This window comes from Schistocerca nitens, chromosome 3 (genome assembly GCF_023898315.1).
Source record: "Schistocerca nitens isolate TAMUIC-IGC-003100 chromosome 3, iqSchNite1.1, whole genome shotgun sequence".
Taxonomy (NCBI): Eukaryota; Metazoa; Arthropoda; class Insecta; order Orthoptera; family Acrididae; genus Schistocerca; species Schistocerca nitens.
The window spans coordinates 420,128,892-420,148,680 of record NC_064616.1 but is presented as its reverse complement, the minus strand read 5'-3'; the positions used below and the strand labels follow the sequence as shown (position 1 = coordinate 420,148,680).

The following is a 19,789-nucleotide window of genomic DNA, read 5'->3' as shown; positions in this document are numbered from 1 at the left end:
TGTGTTGCTCAAATCTGACTAATGGAATCTCTTATCTTTCTTGCAGAACATATTGAAGAGCCTGCTGAGGCTAGTGTGGATGCAACAGAACAAGGTGAGGGCAGGGTAGATTTATGTTACAAACTTGTATTTTGTGAAAAATAGTGAATTTAACACTGCAGTATTTTTACACATTGACAGATATTATTTCTTACACTGTGTTACTCACATTCAGTTAATGGGTGCTCTTCATCTTTCTTGTAGAAAAACAGCAAGAAACAGCAGTGCCTAGTGTGGGTGCACCAACTGGACAATGTGAGTGTTGGATAGATTTGTATACTTAACAAGCTTAGGAACCTAGAAATAAGACAGTTTTCTGTTTGAAATCTTTTGCTTTCCCTTACCTGTGCCAGCACTAAAAGACAATTGCATTTTTTTAGATGCCCAGCGAGTAGAAACTTTTATTAACGAAGTGGCTGCTTTGGACCAAGGTACAGTGTCTCAATTTCATTTAAAGGAGAAAGTTTCATGTTGTAGAAATATTAAAATTTCACATTTTTGATCTTTTTGTTTGGCTTTTCTGTATTAGTTCAAAAAGATTATTTTTCTAATTCTAGCACTTTCCGATCTTCGAGCTTCACAACAGAAAGGTATGGCATTCATTTAGGTTTGTTATATAAGAATTCCTATATTCTAGAAATATCAAAATTCCCCTTGTGCAATCTTGGTTTCAAATGTAATATGTATTAATTCCAAATGATGTTTTTTATTCTAGTTAAAAGGTTGCTAGCAATTTCACAAGCTGGCATTACTGGACTATTACTACCAGGTAAGATCCATTTGGCATTTTGTTTTGAATATAGTTTTGAAATTCAAAAAATATTGCACTTCTTTATTTCAATTCTGTGTTTCACCTTACCTGTTGTTTTTCCAAAAATAATTTTCTCATTCCAGTGGGTAACCAACGAGGATTTGGAGGACGCCACATTGCTGCGCTGCCACATCGAAGTAAGTTGTGGAGAGAGTTATGATCTCCAACAAGTTGTAGATTTTGGAAATAGCAGAATTCTCTGGATGGAGTCTTGTTTTTTAATGTTATCTGCACTAATTCCAAATGATGGTTTTTCTGATTGATTGTAGGGTCCCAGCAATATCGAGTTGTAAAAGCCAAGTTCGATGCACTTAAAGAAGGTATGTACTACTCACAGCTTTTTCCCCCTACTTGTATAACTAGTTGCGGATTCTGGAAAGAACACTTTTCTCTGTGTACAAACTTATGTTCTACCTTCAGTTTGATAATTCCTAAAGGTGATTTCTCTGTTTCCAGCATATTACCAACTAAGAGCGGCAGAAGTCAATGGGGTTGCTCTAGCAGAAAAAGGTAGTTTCTTGAGTCATTTATTGAATAGCAAGTTTTGATTTCTACAAATAACACATCTGCTAGTGTGCTATATTATGTTTTATCTTATGCTTGCTAGTTAAAAATGATTTTCTGATTCCAATGTTAAAACAATTTGCAGTTACAGAAGATGGAAGGGCTGTCTATGGAGCATGGGGTATGTTCCACACATAGTATTATATAAATAGTTTAGAATTTAGAAATAACTTGATATTAATGCGTGAAAAGTTGTGTATCACCATGTCTGTGCTAGTTAAAACAGAGTTTGTATTCAGTCAACTGCCCAAAATGGTCTAATGCTATTTTGTTACTATTCTGGTTGTTTACTGTTCCAATCTTCCATATAATACCATGTTAGTTAGTTTTCCTTAAATGTCTTTTGTTGCTTTATAAAACTTAATATCTTGGCAGCATATCATTGGTATTTACTGAGAGCTGAAAAATGACAGATGAATTTTTGGAGCAGCAAACTGCTTGAAGAAAGATTCTTCTAAATAATGGAGAAATGTGCACTTTCATTCACAGAAAGATTTTTAACCTACCTCAAATCAAATATGAATCATCAGTTCTTTTTTACATGCTATTTAACATGCGGAAAATTGAAAGAATACAGTCCTAATAAGAATGTCTGTCATTGAATGAAAGATGTTGGTCTATTTCATGTTGTTAATGTCACAGTAGTGCTGTCGTGGCAAAAAATATGTTTATATATTAATAGATTAGGGATTAATTCTGCATTATGATGAAGGAATAATACCCCCCTGTGGGTCTGGGAGTTAAAATAGGGTGGAGGTATTCCTGCCTGTCGTAAGAGGCGACTAAAAGGAGTCCGACACATTTTGGCCTTTATGTGATGGTCCCCTGTAGGGTTTGAACTCCATTTTTCAAAATTTTACTGAAGGCCGAGCCAACTGGCCAAGGGCGCCTTAAATGATGCATAGTGTCTATCATGGGCTGAGACCTCTTGCATCCTCCATCAACGTGGAGCTGCACTTCCACTCATTTTCCAGCTGTTGTGCGAGGTCACCCTCCTGGGTGCGTTTTCCTCCATCCTCTGTGCAGTATCGCTTTCTGCACTGTCGACAATAATGGACTTCTTAGCTCATTTGTGCCTGATATCCAGCTCAGTAGCCAGTTTGTTGTGGTGAGGCCGCCATGTACCCTGTTGGTTGTAGCCCCTTGACCACATAGGGATTGCTCTGCTGGTGCCTGTACCGTTAACTCCCCACATATGCCAAGGAGTAGATGCCCATCACTCTGGGGCATCGGGACTCCCGGAAATGGCCATCCTGCCAGGTGGCCTTTGCTGCACCTGGGTAGAGCCCTTGGGGAGGGGCCCTTGTCGGAGTGGGTGACATCAGGGCAGATGACACGCCATGAAGCATAGTACGTCATCTCTTGCTGGTGGTCAAACACCAGCAGTCTCTGAGCTATCAAGGTCTAACTTCAGTGCTAAGAAATACGACCCCAAATCATTCCCACCCCCTTGGCTACACCATGGGAGGAACGCCAGCTTATTCACCTCGGTACCTTGTATGTACGAGAGTTGATGGGGAATCTTTCTTCTCAATGAAACCTCACTTTTTTGTGGAGCATTTAGAGGACAAGTTTATGGAGGTGGAGGGCTTGCCCAAAATGCAGTCAGGGTCGGTCTTGATCAGAACACCATCCTCTGCCCAGTTATGGGCACTACTGCCTGTGACAAGCGGGGGAATGTTTCTGTTTCCATCACACCCAATAAGAGCTTAAATATGTTCCAGGGTATCATATTTCACTAGGACCTTTTTTTGCAGTCTGACGATGAGCTGCACGCCAATTTAGAGCAGTGGGTTGTCCATTTCGTTCGGCACATCCACCGTGCCGGTTGCCACTGTTGCTTTCATCTTGACGTTTGAGGGTGACACATTACCTGAGAAGGTCAAGGTGATGGTCTACCATTGTGATGTAAAGCCATATATCCCTCCCCTGATGCGGTGCTTTAAGTGCTGGAAGTTCAGCCATATGTCTTCCTGCTGTACTTCCAGCATCACCTCTCATGATTGTGGACATCCTTCACATCTCAATACTCCCTGTCCCCGTCACCCATCTGTGTCAACTGCAGAGAGCACCATTCGCCTTGCTCACCAGACCACAGGATTCTCCAGAAAAAAAGAAAAATAATGGAATACAAGACCCTGGACTGACTGACCTACACTGAGCAAAGAAAAAATATGAGAGGCCACATACTGTGATTATGACGTCAACTTATGCCACCACAACCTACTTTAGGAGCAGCATTCCCCCAACCATTGGGGACGTCAGTCCCCACTTCTCAGCCAGAGAAGTGTAAGTCTTCTTCAGCTCCTCTCGCCAGGAAGGGATCCCTTGGGTCACTCCCTTCCCAGGTTCCTACCAGTGGCAAAGCTAACACCCGCCAGTGGCTGAAGCAAATATAGGTAGCTGCTCATGGAGCTTCATCATCCTCCTCAGTTCCTGAGGCTGAATCAATGAAGCCCTCCCAGCCGGACAAACCTAATGAGCAGCGAGAGAAACCTAAAAAGAAAAAGACCCCAAACAAGTAAGGCACTGCGGTGACACCCACACCACCACTGCCTACAAGCTCTGTGTCATAGGATGAGGTGGAGATTCTGGTGTCCGCTGAGGACTTAGATCTCGCTGGGCTCTGAGGCACAATGGATTTTGATCGCACAGGTACACATCTGGTGGCAGCAGGTGACCCTGAGGCATAGACTGCTTCATTGAGTGTTTCATACCTTCGCAGTCTCATGATCACGTAATCTTCCAGTGGAATTGGGTCGGTTTTCTCCACCACCTGGCTGAGCTACGGCAACTGTAAAGCTTTACACCTACTTTCTGCATTGCCCTGCAGGAAACCTGGTTTCTGGAAATGCAGACCCCTGCCCTCCCCAGCTGTAAGCGATATTACAGGAACCGTAGCGACTGTAATAGAGTGTCAGGTAGATTTTGCGTCTATGTCCTGAACTCAGTATGTAGTGAATCTGTGCCTTTTCAAACCCCTCTTGAAGCTGTGGCTGTCAAGATAAGGACGACACAGGAAATAACTGTCTGCAATGTATATCTTCCTCCAGATAGTGCAGTACCCCTGAATGTATTGGCTGCACTGAGTGGTCAACTCCCTAAACCTTTCCTACTTTTGGGTGATTTTAATGCGCATAACCCCTTGTGGGGTGGCACTATGCTTACTGGCCAAGGTAGGGAGGTCAAATATACTGTCACAACTCCACCTCCACCTCTGCCTCTTAAATACAGGTGTCCCCACACATTTCAGTGTAGCACATGGCACATATTCAGCCATTGATCCCTTGGTTTGCAGTCCTGGCCTTCTCCCATCTATCCACTGGAGAGCACATGACAACCTGTGTGGTAGTGACCACTTCCCCATCTTCCTGTCAATCCCCTGGAGTCACGCCCATGAGTGCCTACCCAGATGGGCTTTAAACAAGGCAGACTGGGAAGTCTTCACCTCTGCTGTCACCGCTGAATCTCCCCCACATGGTGCCGTCAATGTTGTCATTGAGCAGGTCACTACAATGATTGTTTGTATGGTGCAAAATGCAATCCCTCGTTCTTTAGGGCGCCCCCAGCAAAAGAAAGTCCCATGGTGATTGTCGGAAGTCACTGAGGCAATTAAAGAGCATCAGTGAGCCCTACAGTGACATAAGCAGCACCCTTCCCTCCAGTACTTAATAGCCTTTAAGTAGCTCCGTGCCTACATTCGCCAGCTTATAAAATGACAGAAATAGGAGTGTTGGGAGAGGTACGTGTCGACCTTTGTGTGCCATACGTCACCTTTCCAAGTCTGGACGAAAATCGGACATCATTTTGGGTATGAGACCGCAACAGGTGCCCTAGCATTAACATAAATGGCGTGTTATCTACTGATGTAGACGCAATTGCCGAGCACTTTTCTGAGCACTATGCTTAAGCCTCTGTGTCGGGGAACTACCCCCCAGCCTTTTGCACCCTCAAATGGTGGATGGAAAGGGAAGTCCTCTCATTCACTGCATGCCACAGTGAACCCTATAACACCCCATTTACAGAGTGGGATCTCCTCAGTGCCCTTGCAAATTGCCCCAATGCAGCTCCTGGGCCACATGAGATCCACAGTCAGATGATTATACAGCTCTTGTCTGACTACAAGCGACATCTCATCATCATCAATTGGATCTGATGCGATGGCGTCTTTCCATCGCAGTGGCAAGAGAGCACCATCATTCAGGTACTCAAACCCAGTAAAAACCTTTTTCGTGTGGATAGCTATTGGCCCACCAGCCTCACCAACATTCTTTGTAAGCTCCTGGAATGTATGATGTGTCGACAGTTGGTTGGGTCCTGGAGTCACGTGGCCCACTGGCTCCATGTCAGGGTGGCTCCCACCAGGGTCGCTCTACCACTGATAACCTTATGTCCCTCAAGTCTGCCATCCGAACAGCCTTTTCCAGATGCCAACATCTAGTTGCCGTCTTTTTTGACTTACGTAAAGCATACGATACGACCTGGCCTCATCATATCCTTGTCATATTGGATGAGTGTGGTCTCCATGCCCTGCACCTGATATTTATCCAAAACTTCCTGTCACTCTGTACTTTCTGTGTCCAAGTCAGTGCCTCCCATAGTTTTCCCCATATTCAGGACAGTGGCATTTCACAGGGCTCCGTATTGAGTGTCCCTCTGTTTTTAGTGGCTATTAACGGCCTAGCAGCAGCTGTAGGGCCGTTGGTCCTCAGCTTCTCTGTATGCAGATGACTTCTGCATTTCGTACTGCTCCTCCAGTACTGGTGCTCCTGAGCGGCGCCTACAGGGAACCATTCACAAGGCGCAGTCATGGGCTCTAGTCCACGGCTTCCAGTTTTTAGCCCGGAAGTCGTGTGTCATCCATTTCTTTTTTTTCGTCGCATCATTCACCTAGAACCAGAACTTTACCTTAAAGACAATCCACCCACTGTAGTGGAGATAAAGCGACTCTTAGGACCAGTTTTAGATGCCTGATTGACTTGGCTACCTCACCTTCATCAGCTTAAGTGGAAGAGCTGGTAGCACCTCAATGCCCTCCACTCCCTGAGCAACATCAACTAGCGTGCAGATCTTTCTACACTGCTGCAGCTCTACAGAACCCTTGTTCAATTTTGCCTTGACTGTAGGAGTCTGGTTTATGGTTCAGCGGTGCCCTCAGCATTGCGTTTACTCGACCCAGTTCACCATTGTGGCGTTCGCCTAGCAGGTGACCAGTGTCCTGGTGGAGGCCAGAGTCCCTCCATTGAAGGTTAGGCATGCACAACTGCTCCCCAGTTACATTGCACACATTCATAGTTCTCTTGCTTATCTGAATTACCAACTCCTTTTCCCAATCACGGCGATTCATCTCCCGCATCGGCGGCCCAGGTCAGGGCTTACGATTGTGGTTTGCGTCTGGTCCTTTCTGTCTGTACTGGAGTCCTTCCAGTTAACACCTCTCCTTGATGTCAATTCACGTACACCTCCATGGTGTACACCTAGGCTGCATATTCTTCTGGACCTTTGGCATGGCCCTATGTACTCCGTTAATCCTGTGGCTCTCCGCTGTCACTTACTCTCGATTCTCGACATGTACTGGGGCCATGAAGTTGTTTATACTGACAGCTTGATGGCTGATGGTCACGTAGGGTTTGCGTATGTTCATCGAGGACATATTGATCAGCACTCCCTGCCAAATGACTGCCCAAATAGCTGCATGGTTTTCACTGCAGAGCTGGTGGACATATCTCGTGCTCTTGAGCACATCCGCTCATGCCCAGGTGAGTCATTTCTCATGTGTACTGACTCCTTGAGCAGCCTTCAAGCTATCTACCAGTGCTGCCCTTGTCATCCTTTTGTAGTGTCCATTTAGGAGTCCATCTATGCCCTGGAACGGTCCCATCATTCAGTGGTGTTTGTGTGAACCCCAGGACACGTTGGAATCCCAGGCAACGAACTTGGCAACGGGGTATCCAGACAGGCTACGTGGAAACCACTTCTGGAGATGGGCACCTCTGAAACTGACGTGCGTTCTGTCTTTGCCGCAGGGTTTTTCAGCTTTGGGAGACGGAATGGCATAACAGTACACGCATCAAACTGCATGTCACAAAGGAGACTATGAATGTGTGGAAGTCTTCCATGCGGTCCTCTTGCAGGAAATAAGTTGTCCTCTGCTGGCTTCACATTGGCCATACGTGGCTAAAGCATGGTTACCTCCTCTGTTGTAAGAACCCTCCTTGGTGTTGCTGAGGCTCACTGATGACGATCGTCCACCTCTTGCTGGATTGCCCACTTTTAGCCGCCCTGTGGTGGACTTCTTTTAACTTTCCCAGCACCCTACCTTCGGTGTTGGGTGACAATATCTCAACTGCAGCTTTAGTTTTACATTTTATTCATGAGGGTGGGTTTTATCATTCGATCTAAGTTTTAGCACATGTCCTTTGTCCCTCTGCATCCTAAACTCTAGTGCTTTTAGGGTGGAGGTTTTAATGTGTCGCAGAGTGGCTGGCTGCTCCCTTTTATTCTCATGGTCAACCAGCCATGGTAATCTGCTCTCTTGTTTTGATCTCTTCTACATGTTTCTTGCATGTCTCTGTGGTTTTCTTGTCTGATTTTGTCCATTTTAGTGTTTGTTGCCCTTCTGTTAGTCTTGCAGTTTTCTCCTTTCTTCCAGCTGTGTTTTGTATGTCTCAGTTATTTTACTCCCATGCTTGTGGAATTATTTTAATCAGAATGAGGGACCGATGACCTAGCTGTTTGGTTCCCCCGTCCCCCTCCTCCCCTCACCCCCCTCTTTTTAAACCAACCAACCAACCAAAGAACAATAGCACAATCCGATGCACTCCTTGTGCTTGTAACTTCTAAGAAGTATAACTCTTACATTCTACGGAAATGTACTAAGGAAGCAAGTAGCGTGAAGAAAGCCCCTAATTTAATTTTGTTATAAAAAATATACGTCTGTTATCCAATTCTTGGCTCAGTAAAACTAAACAATATCTCTCTCTCTCTCTCTCTCTCTCTCTCTCTCTCTCTCTGTGTGTGTGTGTGTGTGTGTGTGTGTGTGTGTGTGTTTCTGTCAAATAAGGCAGGCTGAAAGTATTGAGTTTTCCTGCACTCAGAAAGATAAGAGTTAAAGATAAATGAATTGCATACACTGTCTGTTGAAGCATACTAGGTTGCATGAGAATGTTACCACACTAAAAAGTGAATATAATGAAGTCTGGGTCTTCTCTGTTTACATGCTGTGAATTCTCAAAGGAAGTTGACGTATTATGTTTGTCTAAGTACAATAGCAGGAATGCAAATGTTAAACATAGAGGACTATAAATTAGCGGACAATTCCTGTAGGTAAAATACTGAGAGCAGAGAAGTTGTTATGCATCATATTTAAATAACGTAAAACCACTATTTTCTGCTGAGGTCAACTGTTGAAAGCGTGTGCTTATGAATTGTTGCAGCTGGTAAACTTACTTATGATTATCACAGTACATAGAACCCCATGGGGAAATTTTCAAATATTCTAGAAGAATGGAGTGTTAATTAGGTCTTCTAGCACAAAAAAGGCAAATGATAATCAGTGAATTTTTTAATATTTTGTGAAAAATTCAAGTAAGAAATGGAAGTTTGACTTAATATTTGTAAGTTTTTTTATTGTTTTTCTCACCAAAACTGCACAGACATACTGAACTCTAATTGACAACATATTTGTAAATGAACACTTAATTGTTATTTAGTCATGAATGGCCTCTCTGATCATGATGCACAACTAGCCATGCTTAGTGGCTTACCTGGCCACACTAAAATTTATTTTTACTGTGTAGATTTGTTTTATACAAAGACATAATTATATTTACAAAAAATGAAGAAATATACTTGTTATAAGGTCTTGTAACATCATAACCATTCACCCACAGCTCCATTGTTTATGTACACCATGAATCATTCTTCATTTGTCACAAATATTTACACATAGTGTAGTAGTGTATGGTATATTGTGAAGTGCATATGATGACCCACTGGTCATGAATGTCAACTCTGCCCGTTCTTTGGTTGTAATCAATAAAACAGTTTGGTATTAGATGCTTTTTCTACATCCATTTGAAAGAATTACAGTTCTTGGCTCAGGAGAGACCATTTTGCATCTGCTTGCAAGAAATTCATTTAGAAGTCACTGATGAACCTGAATTAAAGGAGTATAATCTTACTTGAGATGAGGGCTAAGGGTGGGCTGCCTGTCTTTGTTGATGACAGATGCCACTCAACTCCTGCCCATCTTACAGTGGCCATACAAGTTGCTGCAGTAGAGGTTACCACATTGGTTAAAATCACAGTATGATTTTTCATCTTCCACCTCATGATTCATTGGATGCAGATCCACTGACAGAGCTCTTCTGGCCACTCCCACATGCATTCCTCCTCATGGTTAACTTCAGTGCACACAGTGTGGTGCGGGGCTTGGCTACCACTTGCTCCAGGGATCAAATTATCGAGTACTTTATCCATTTTGGGGTTATGTGCCTTTTGAACTACAGTTATTTGACACACTGTACTACAGCTACAGGGTCATCTACAGCTGTTGACCTTTGTTTTTGCATCCCAGCAATTGCAGACTCATTTTAGAGGGAAGTGGCCACAGATTTGCATTGCAGTGATCACCTTCCAGTGAGGATTCATCTACTGACTAGGGTGGGATCTCCTCTGCAGTTAGGAGGCCTTTTAAATGGTGTTTGTTTGTGAATGTCTTCACAATCTTCCACCTTACTGTGACCATTATAAAGTAACTACAGCAGACTGTGAGCAGGCTGGAAATATGGACCATTAAAACTGGTTTTAGGTTCTCACCAGAGAACACTAGGCATATTAATTTTAACCATACACGTTGAAGTATTAACTAATCTGAGCTCACAATGGGGACAATATTTTATGTTTTAAAGACACTGTGTGCTTTTTGGACCTTCTATTTGCCTTGAAATTAACCTGGCTCTCACATCTGAAAGACCTGCATACAAAGGGCTTCAAATCGTTGAATATTTTGAAATGCCTCAGTGGAAATGTGTAAGATAACAGATCCTGCCTCTTGCAGTTTAACAGGGCATTTGCCAGATCATGGTTGGATTACAGCAACATGCTTTATGGATTAGCCTGTGTTTTCTACCCCAAAATGTTAGACGTTGTCCCCCATGAGGGCTTATCCACTGGAGCACATCACAGTGCAGTTCAGAGTCTGTGTGAAGAGGCTGGTGAAACACTACTCTGAATTCTGCAGCACCTCTTCCAGACTCGACAGCCACTGATAATCGCAGTGTTGCCTCAGTCATTGACATTTACTGTGGTGGTCCACCCAAGCTTTAAGCAGCTCTTCAGGAATTGGCCCCATGTGACCAAATAAATCAGGATACATGCTACTAACTGTCTCAAGGATCTGGATATATGAGGCCACTGAATACACAGCCAGAGATGGAACAAATTGCTGCCTTGGCGTCTTCAGCTGCCCAAAGTGATTTTAAGCTTGACACTGTAAAAGAAAACTTGTACCCCAGAGTATGTTTTTATGACACGTTTTTTTTCCAATTTTTAGTGTGTACCATAGTTTTATTGTTGTTTATACAGATGGCTCCCAGCAAGGGAATGTCCTCTGTTGTTAAACTGTTTTCCTTGAAACGATTTTCCAAGTGTGCCTTCTGGAACTATTTCACAGGCCTCACAGAACAAAGTTTCTCATCTACTGTAGTCTGATTCATTTGGTGCACTAGTTACACCAGTTCATTCAGCTCATCCATGACTCCTTAAAGCAGATACAACACTGAGGCAAAGTGGTAATGTTTTTCTGGGTACCTGGACACATCAGGATATATTGAAATGACATAGCCGACAAAGCACTCAAAGAAACATGTAAGATAGTGTTTTATGTAGATGTGCCATCCCCTTGCATGCCATCATTTCATTATCTGACAGACAAATCGTGCATCATTATGAAACTGTATAGTTGGAGGTGGTGGAAAACAAACTGCTCACTCAAATTGACCACACAGCCATGGTGGACTACATGCCAACCTCACTGACGACAGGAAGTGCTGCTCACCAGACTGCACATATGACATGGCCTTTTATCCCACAGTTTCTTCCTCCTGAGGGAGTATCAACCACTCTTTGAGATTTGTGGTGTGCTACTTTTAGTTCAGCATATTTTGTCTACATGTGTCTTCCATACTGACATCAGGGCAGTCTTCGGTTTGGCTGGAGATGTGCCCACCATCCTCACTGACACCGACACCAATGTTACATATGTTCTGAAATTTTGTGAACTGTTGGGCCTCATCTCTAAATTACTGAGGAAGGTAGGCGGACTGTAATGCATTATAAACTACTCCACATGTGGGGACAGTCTGGTTCCCATGCCCCTCCTTCCTGCTCCCACCACCATGTGAACCGCATGATGACTTTTCATCAGTGTGGTGATGCCCATGATGCTGAGTGTCCATCCAAAATCATCTGTCATGAAAAGTTGAGAAGGAGTCAACATTTTTTCATCAGCCCATTTCACTACAAGAATATTGTTTGATGATGCATATGTTAGTTTCCCACTTCCTCAGGTTAGTTCCACCGAAGATGCATAACCTACTTTTGCTTGTTGATGACAGAGAACCGATAGAGGTACTCAAGGTACCCTCCACCACACACCGTCAGGTGGCCTGCGGAGTATGGATGTAGATGTAGACAGTTCTGGCAGCATGAGTGTTCCTGTCTAGCAGTTCCCTGAATAAGCTGAGAAAGCTGTACCAGTTGCCAATATCAGTAGTTCTCCATTCCCCAATTTCACAATTTGAGCACAATACTTTCACTTGTTGGAAATTTCACAGTCATGCCACCATTTTCTCGCTTCATTCCAGTATATGTCTTTAGATTATAATAGTACATAATCTCTGTAGAACGTACTTTATTTATCTTCATCTGGCTCTCTTTGATGCACACACAAACACACACACACACACACACACACACACACACACACCTCTGAATTGTATAGCAGTGGTGAACTTTCCTCAGTTTATTGTGTGCATTTTTGGCAAGTTAGTAGGAAAGTGCAAATATCTAGAGATTGCCTTGAATCTTCTCAGCAACATTGTTTTAGCATAGATTGGAGTCTCAATAATTTTTCTTTTTGACCAGGTGTCATTTTTAAATGATTTTGGTGTTAGCAAAATGAGGATTCAGAGAGCAAAATGTGCCTCAAATTCATAAACTGTTACAGGAAACCAACATTCTTTGTCACTACTTGAATTGGTATCCGCTGTTTTCAGTACGTAGGAGTTTGTTTCTCTTCCAACAAAATTATGACTGTTGTTAGAAATTCCTTTGTTAACAATCCATTAGTGACTTGAATTTCTGTAGAATTTTGTCCTAGATGCCATAGAACCGTTGCTCCCATTTTGGGTGTCACGGAGCAAACACTAATTTTAGATGAGTAACTACATTGTCGCAGCCCCAGTGAATTGCTTTTGAAAAGTCCATAGCATGTTTTGTTGTCACATTGGCACATGTTTCTATTGTCACTGCACTTGTTTCCCAGTTGTCCAAAATGTTACCATTTTTCTCACTATATGATGTATTGCTTGCAGTGGCATAGTCTGTATCACTACTTGAATCACTAAAAATCACTTTCTTCCCAAAAACACCAAATTCTCGCAGTTTCTGCTTTGTTGGGGTCCAGCATGTTGCCATTCAGTTGGAACACAGATCACAGACTAAATACATGTAGGCTCGAATTAATGCCCCAATTTCAAAAACATACCTCTAGTGCCATCTAGCATTGTGGGTGCAGAACTATTACAGAAAACAGTAAGCTACAGAAGAGTCAGATGTTGCATCTACAGCATGGTGTAGCTGTCATTGTATTGCAGTACATGGAACTGCTATGACGCCTGTACCCATTGTAATATGTGAATGAGTTAATGAACAACAGACACCATGTGTCATGCATGTAATGATTTTTTTAGGTCAAACATCCCTTCATCCAGTCCAGAGAATAATAGCTAGGAGACTCTGAAGTATTAATGTAAGGTTCAAATAATTTCCCCCACAAGTGAAACTATTAAATTACCAATGATCAACTGCTGAAGAATTCACTACAAAATGCCAAGAGCTTATAACACTTCTAAAATGTAGTGGAGCTCACATAATCATAGGTACATAAAGTTGGCTAAAACCTGAAATTGGTTCTTTTAGTGTAAATGTAAGTGTGTATTGGAGGTTGCACTAAAGGGAAATTGAGGTGGTGTATTTGTTGCAGTAGATAAGAAACTTGAATCCAATTAAAGCTACATGTCGGAGTGTTTGGCCAAAGCTAGTATCAAACAAGGGCAACAGTGTATACTTGGGCCCTTCTATTGACTACCATACTCAACTCTAGGGATAACTGAAAACCTTAGAGAAAAACTCAACTTGCAAGTACATATTTCCCAATCGTACTGTCATCGTGGGAGAGTTCAATCATGACAGTTGTTTTGTATAATTGCAGTTTTTGGAGTAGACAGCTCACAGGTCTATGCCATACATCTGTATACCCAACACTCCAGTACAGACGGACCTACTCTCATTACTGAGGACAGCTGAGCACCATTCCACTCTCCACATGACATTCTCTGCAGTAATACTACATTCTTTCTCCAGAACTACATACACTACAGGAAAGAAGTAAATGCACCCCCTCAATGAAAAGGTCATTTTACTAACAATTGAGGAGATAGGTAGTTCATCATTGTAGAAGTATATGTTAAGAAATTCAGCACATGTGAGACACACTTCACAATAAAGAATGCCCAAACAGTAACATCAATACAGTGTATACCTCTCTGGCAGCAATGCAGGAGTGTAATCTCCCATGCAAATGATCATCCTGCGATAGATTATCCCAAACATCTTGTACTTTTTCTTGCAATTTGGCAATGATTGTTGCAGGCCCTGGAGAATGAGTAAGTTCCCTCTTCATCGTATCCCATACATGTTAAATCAGTGAGAGATCTGGTAATCTAGCTGGCCAGGGTAGTCATATGTAGGTGTGCATTGTCCTACTGAAAAAGCACATCACCTTCCTTTTGAAGAAGTGGCAGTAGCATGGTGATAACAGGCTGCACAGTATAGTAGGCACTGATTACTTTACCCTGCTGGAACAAAAAATGTGACTGCAACTTGGAACTGATGGTTCCCCACACCATGAAGTCTGTGATGGTACCTGTGTGTCATGGGCAAATGCACTCTGGAATAGGCAACTCACAGGTCTATACCATACATGTGTATGTCTAACACTTCCATACATACAAACCTACTCTCATCACTGAAGCACCATTCCAATTTCCGTTTTAACTCTTTCACCAGAATAGTCTTGCTTGTCCGGCCAGAGGTACTCGTTATCTTAATCCTGCTGAAAGTGGATGATATCTAACAGTCCCTGATGATGCAGCATGGGCAACATGTTTTTGGATTTCATCCCTGGATGATGATCGATTGGCCACCACTGCTTGTGCACTGCATCGATCTTGATGTGTGTCTACACAATGTGGACATTCAGAACCTGATCTGCAGATGTGGGAATGCTCGGCAGACCACTTCTGAAAGCAGCAACACACCACCAATATGCTGTGCCCAACATTTGCAGCCTTCTGTTGATACATCTGTCCAGCTTCCCATAGACCCATAATGCAATACTGTTCAAATGGCAAGCTGTTCAGTGAGTGTATGTACTCTTTGGTGGGGCATGATTGTACCCTAAATGAATGCTGAAAACTTGGTTCACCCCTAAACTCAGCTCAATTTCTGCCTGCAGATTCATCACAGAGGGTACACAAATTGATCTTCTAATTGCTGATGACCGTGATATGAATCACGAACACTACAACCCCTCAGTATCCACTTATTATTCCCTGGTGCCACTGAACACAGTCCTTGAATGTGTAGCCTATTTTTTCCCTGCAGTGTAGAATGAATTTTTCAGAAGCCCACTCATGACAGAAATAGAGTAAATCTAATTGCAGAAAATAGAACTGACTTCTCTGAGGATGTCAGTATGGAAACTGGTATCAGTGACTGTTAGGCAGTTGTAGGAACAGTGAGTACCAAAATGCAAAGAGCAATGAAAACAAGTAGAAAAATCTACATGTTCTGTAAATTAACAAAGAGGTAGTAGTGTCGTACATAGAGGAGGGACTTGAAACCATTAGTACTGGGTGGGAGCATGTGGAGAAACCATGGCTGCACTTTAGAACAACAGTTGACCAATCACCAGATACCTATGTCCCCAATAGAATAGTAAGTGATAGGATATACCCTCCATGCTGTCAGTCTCTGTAAGGAAATTTCAAGAGAATCTGTTACTATTGCATAACATGTGGAAAATAAAGTGCAGACTTATGGATTGTAGATTGCTAAATTCAACCCATTAGGCTGTCAAAAGGGCAACATCTAAAGGATGGATCAAGGTAGTCAGATAGAAAAGAATTTCTTGACTTCTCAAAAGTATTTGACTTACACTACATTAATGCTTATTTAAAAAAGTGTGATCACATGGATTATCAAACAAAATTTGTGAGTGGATTGAGGATTTCTTGGTAGGTAGAATTCAGCATGTTATCTTGGCTGGAGGGTCAACAGATGTAAAGTAACTTTAGGCAAGCATCAAGGAAGTGTTGCTGTTAACCCTTTGACTGCTGTGGTTGAGTTAACTCGTTATGTTTTGCCACTCACTAGATGGTGAGGACATGTTTAAAAGGTGGCCTCCAGGTTTTCCTTAAGCATGATCCATGTATTTATGCATCCTGTTTTGCCAACTTCTAACTGCTGTGGATGGGTTAATTCCATATCTTGGTGGACACAGAAGTTTAGTGTATTTATCATACGACATATGTTCCTGTTTGCAAGTTATAATTTCCAAAAATCCTTGTTTTGATAATTTGAAGCATTTGCGAAATATGATGATTGTTACGATGGCATGATTTCTGATGTGGAGGGACAGAAATGAACTTCTCATGCTCAACAGTTCACCAATTAAAATAGCCAGTTGCTCGAGAACAAAATTAGATTTTGTTCTGCTCTCAGTTTTAAATAAAATTTCGAAATCTTATGTACATTTCAAGTACAACGAAGTTCATACAATGTGTTTTTACCTCTGCAAACTCTTTAAAATTTGAGCAATGTTTTATTGGATTTGATGCGGCCCAATAACTGTGACAAACAATAAAAAGAAATTGAACCCTATATTGAGGGAAGATATCAGACAGTAAGATGTGCAAAAATCAGATTTTTTCACCAAATATTTTTCTTAAAATTGGATGATAAGTACTTCATAATGGCTGGAACACTGGTTCTCAGCACAGGTAGCAGCATTTGACAAGCATATAGCAACAAAAAAGCACACTCAGCACAGTATGCAGAAGCAAACCTATGGCAGCAAAAGGGTTAATGTTTTATATTAGTGACCTGGCAGGTCTTACATAGTTTGTTGTGAGCAGTCAATTGCAGTTTGAAAACAATAACATTCAAAAATGTAATACTAGAGGGGCACAATTGGTCTCACATTTTAGGAAAGCTTAGTTTCTTTAATCTATTTCTGGTTTCAAATAAGATTTACTGATGGTTGTCATTTGACATTGGCTGTTCCATGCAAGCATGTGTTTGATTTCCTTGCTAATACAAAAAATTATGATTTTTGGTAAGTGAGCTCATATTGAAAAGATGGCGTGCACCACCCATATGATGTATCTCCATTTTATGTAAACCTTCAGAAAATTGTCAAGCAGCCATTGTAAAGGAATAAAATCTTTTCAATACCTTCGTCTATTAGCTCTTATTACTGTACAACCTGAATTGTATATACAGTTTGACCCTTTATAGGTTTCTGGTCGATTTTTCGACCACATCACGTAGGGCACATTTTCTCATTGATTTACGTTGTGATGTAGTCGTTATGGCTCCAGCACATCAGTGAGAACGTTTTGTGGTTGGAAAAGTGGCCACAGTATAGTTCACTAAATTCTCAACAGATGGGAGGGGGACATTGTCATTGTGGTTGAAAAATCAAGCACAGAATGTTGCCAACTGCATCAAAGGCATTTATTACCTTTGTTACTTTGCAGGCAAGTGTATTGTTGTTGTTACATAAATTTTACCCATTTTCTCCTTCTCTGAAGTTTTATCTTTGGAAAAGTGTCAATAGTGTCTTGATATCGAAAGTTAGTAGTCTTGAAATAAACGTTTTGCAATTACACTGTTCAGCAAGCTCTTCATTTCTGCTATTCTGCCAAAATACAGAGCTGTCTGGTTTTGTAAACTGTGACCCAGGAAGGTGTGGTCATCATTCTCATACATGCTTTTTGGTAAGAGAAATGTTGAAAGAACATCACAGAACTTGACATGCAGCCAGTAACTTTTCTGCCGAGATGTTATTTTCAAGTTGTATGCACATTTGGCATGCTGCAGTACAGAGTGGGACATCCTACATTTTCTTGTGCTTGGCGTTAAGATGATTTGCTTTGAAGTAATTCTTATTTATGAAATATCTATCGTAGCTGCTTGTACTATGTACTATATGAGCGTTCAATGTTTTTTATGGTTATTAGTTTCTTTTGTGGTCAATAATGGGTACATTAGTGTAATTTCTTTTGTAGTGAAATGGCTAGACAAAGACTGAACGAAGCAGAGATACTGGAAATTCTTGAATATTCATGTTCTGACATTTCTTTGGATGATTCTGAGTATGGGGGTGATACAGATGCAGAAGATTCATGGATTCATCCTGAACCCAGGGCCAGTCAGGACCTCCATGATACAGTTCATTCCATGTAGGGTGGCAGTTCGACAGAGGAATTAGACTTCAGTGACAGTACCTGTGATGAACGTGAAGGTCCTGCAGTTATTACTCAGCCTCCACATTCTTTGACAAGTTCCGATACTCATTCAGATAGTGACTCAGAGACTTACGGCACAGCAATAACGGTGGCAACATCATTTCAAAAAATGTGGAGTTGCACCAAGAAAATTCAGTGGAAGAGCAGCTCTCAATCTGAATTTAGAGGAGCTGAAAGCTATTAATGGTATACCAATTATAATGGGATTGCATTCTCTTCTGAGCATTCACCAGTATTGGTCAACTGACCCCAATTTTCAGGTACCAAGAATTGTAAATATAATGTCACTCAAATGATTTCTCAAAATTGTTTGTTATTTGCATCTGAATGACAATGAAAGGATGCCCAGTAAAGGTCCTCCAGGCTATGACAAACTTTATAAAATAAGACCACTTTTGAATCATGTGAATGAAGTTTTCAGAGCATCATTCAGTCCAAGTAGATTCCTTTCAGTAGATGAAAGTATGATAGCATTCAAAGGCAGGACGCCTCTCAAGCAGTACATGCCACTCAAAGCAATAAAGTGTGGCTACAAAGTTTCTGCTATTGCTGCTCTGTAAAAGGATACATGTTGAACCTTCACATTTATGAAGGAAAGACTGACAAATGTAATATACCCTGGGAGAGAAAGTTGTATTGTCACTTTCATCATCGTTCCAACATTATCGACACTGTTTGTTTTACGATCGTGTTTTCTCCAGCTTCCCTCTCCTATCTAAATTGTTGCAGAAAAGTATTTTTGGATGTGGGACAATTTTATCTTTGAGGAGGTATTTCCCAAAGGGAATTCTTTCAACCAATAAAGAACTCAGTATGGTAGAATCTGACTTCGCTATGTCAGGAGATGTGTCTATAACAAAATGGAAAGACAGGGGTACTAAGTCAGTCATTGTTGCAAGCAGTATGCACAATCCTACAGAGAAAGCATTTGTTACATGTCGTGACAAGAAGGGGAGGAAGAAAATGATCCCTTGCCCTCAAGCCATTGCTGATTACAACTGCTATGTGGGTGGTGTAGATAGATTTGGCCAGCATCATACATCCTACAATGTAGCATGGAAGTCTAGGTGTGGCTGGATGAAAATTTTTATTACTTTACAGATGCAGCAATAGCAAATGCCTATGCTCCGTACAAAGAAACTAGCAGTCACATTTAACCTTCTGGAGCATACTGACAAATGATCTAATTGGTAGTTTTTGTTCCAAATCTAAGACTGCAGCTATACCTCACCCAAAAGTCGTTATTAGTGTGAATAAATCACACATCATTTCCAAGGTAAGCTTGTCTCCTACTACTGCAGTACACATGCCTGTGAAAGGTACTTCAAGGAGGTGCGCAATGTGCAGTAAATGAGCAAAACCGAAAAGAAGTTCTCTTAATTGTTGTTCCTGCAAGGTAGCACTATGGAAGCAATGCTTTACACCATTTTCGGTATGAAATGATTGAGTGTTATTGGATGAACTTTGCTTGGTTATCAAAAAAATTTTGAAAGATGGA

At 41.7% G+C, this 19,789-nt stretch overlaps 1 protein-coding gene across 1 annotated transcript in view; it reads left to right on the top strand.

Moving 5' to 3' along the window:
* LOC126249619 (uncharacterized) overlaps nucleotides 1–19,789 on the top strand; it is an 84,960-nt gene that overhangs the window by 29,116 nt on the left and 36,055 nt on the right. The window contains exons 6-14 of the mRNA XM_049951288.1: nucleotides 47–94; nucleotides 244–294; nucleotides 420–470; nucleotides 597–629; nucleotides 755–808; nucleotides 934–987; nucleotides 1,120–1,170; nucleotides 1,307–1,360; nucleotides 1,500–1,535. Coding sequence (XP_049807245.1) covers nucleotides 47–94; nucleotides 244–294; nucleotides 420–470; nucleotides 597–629; nucleotides 755–808; nucleotides 934–987; nucleotides 1,120–1,170; nucleotides 1,307–1,360; nucleotides 1,500–1,535 — 432 coding nt within the window. The remainder of the gene's footprint in view (nucleotides 1–46; nucleotides 95–243; nucleotides 295–419; nucleotides 471–596; nucleotides 630–754; nucleotides 809–933; nucleotides 988–1,119; nucleotides 1,171–1,306; nucleotides 1,361–1,499; nucleotides 1,536–19,789) is intronic.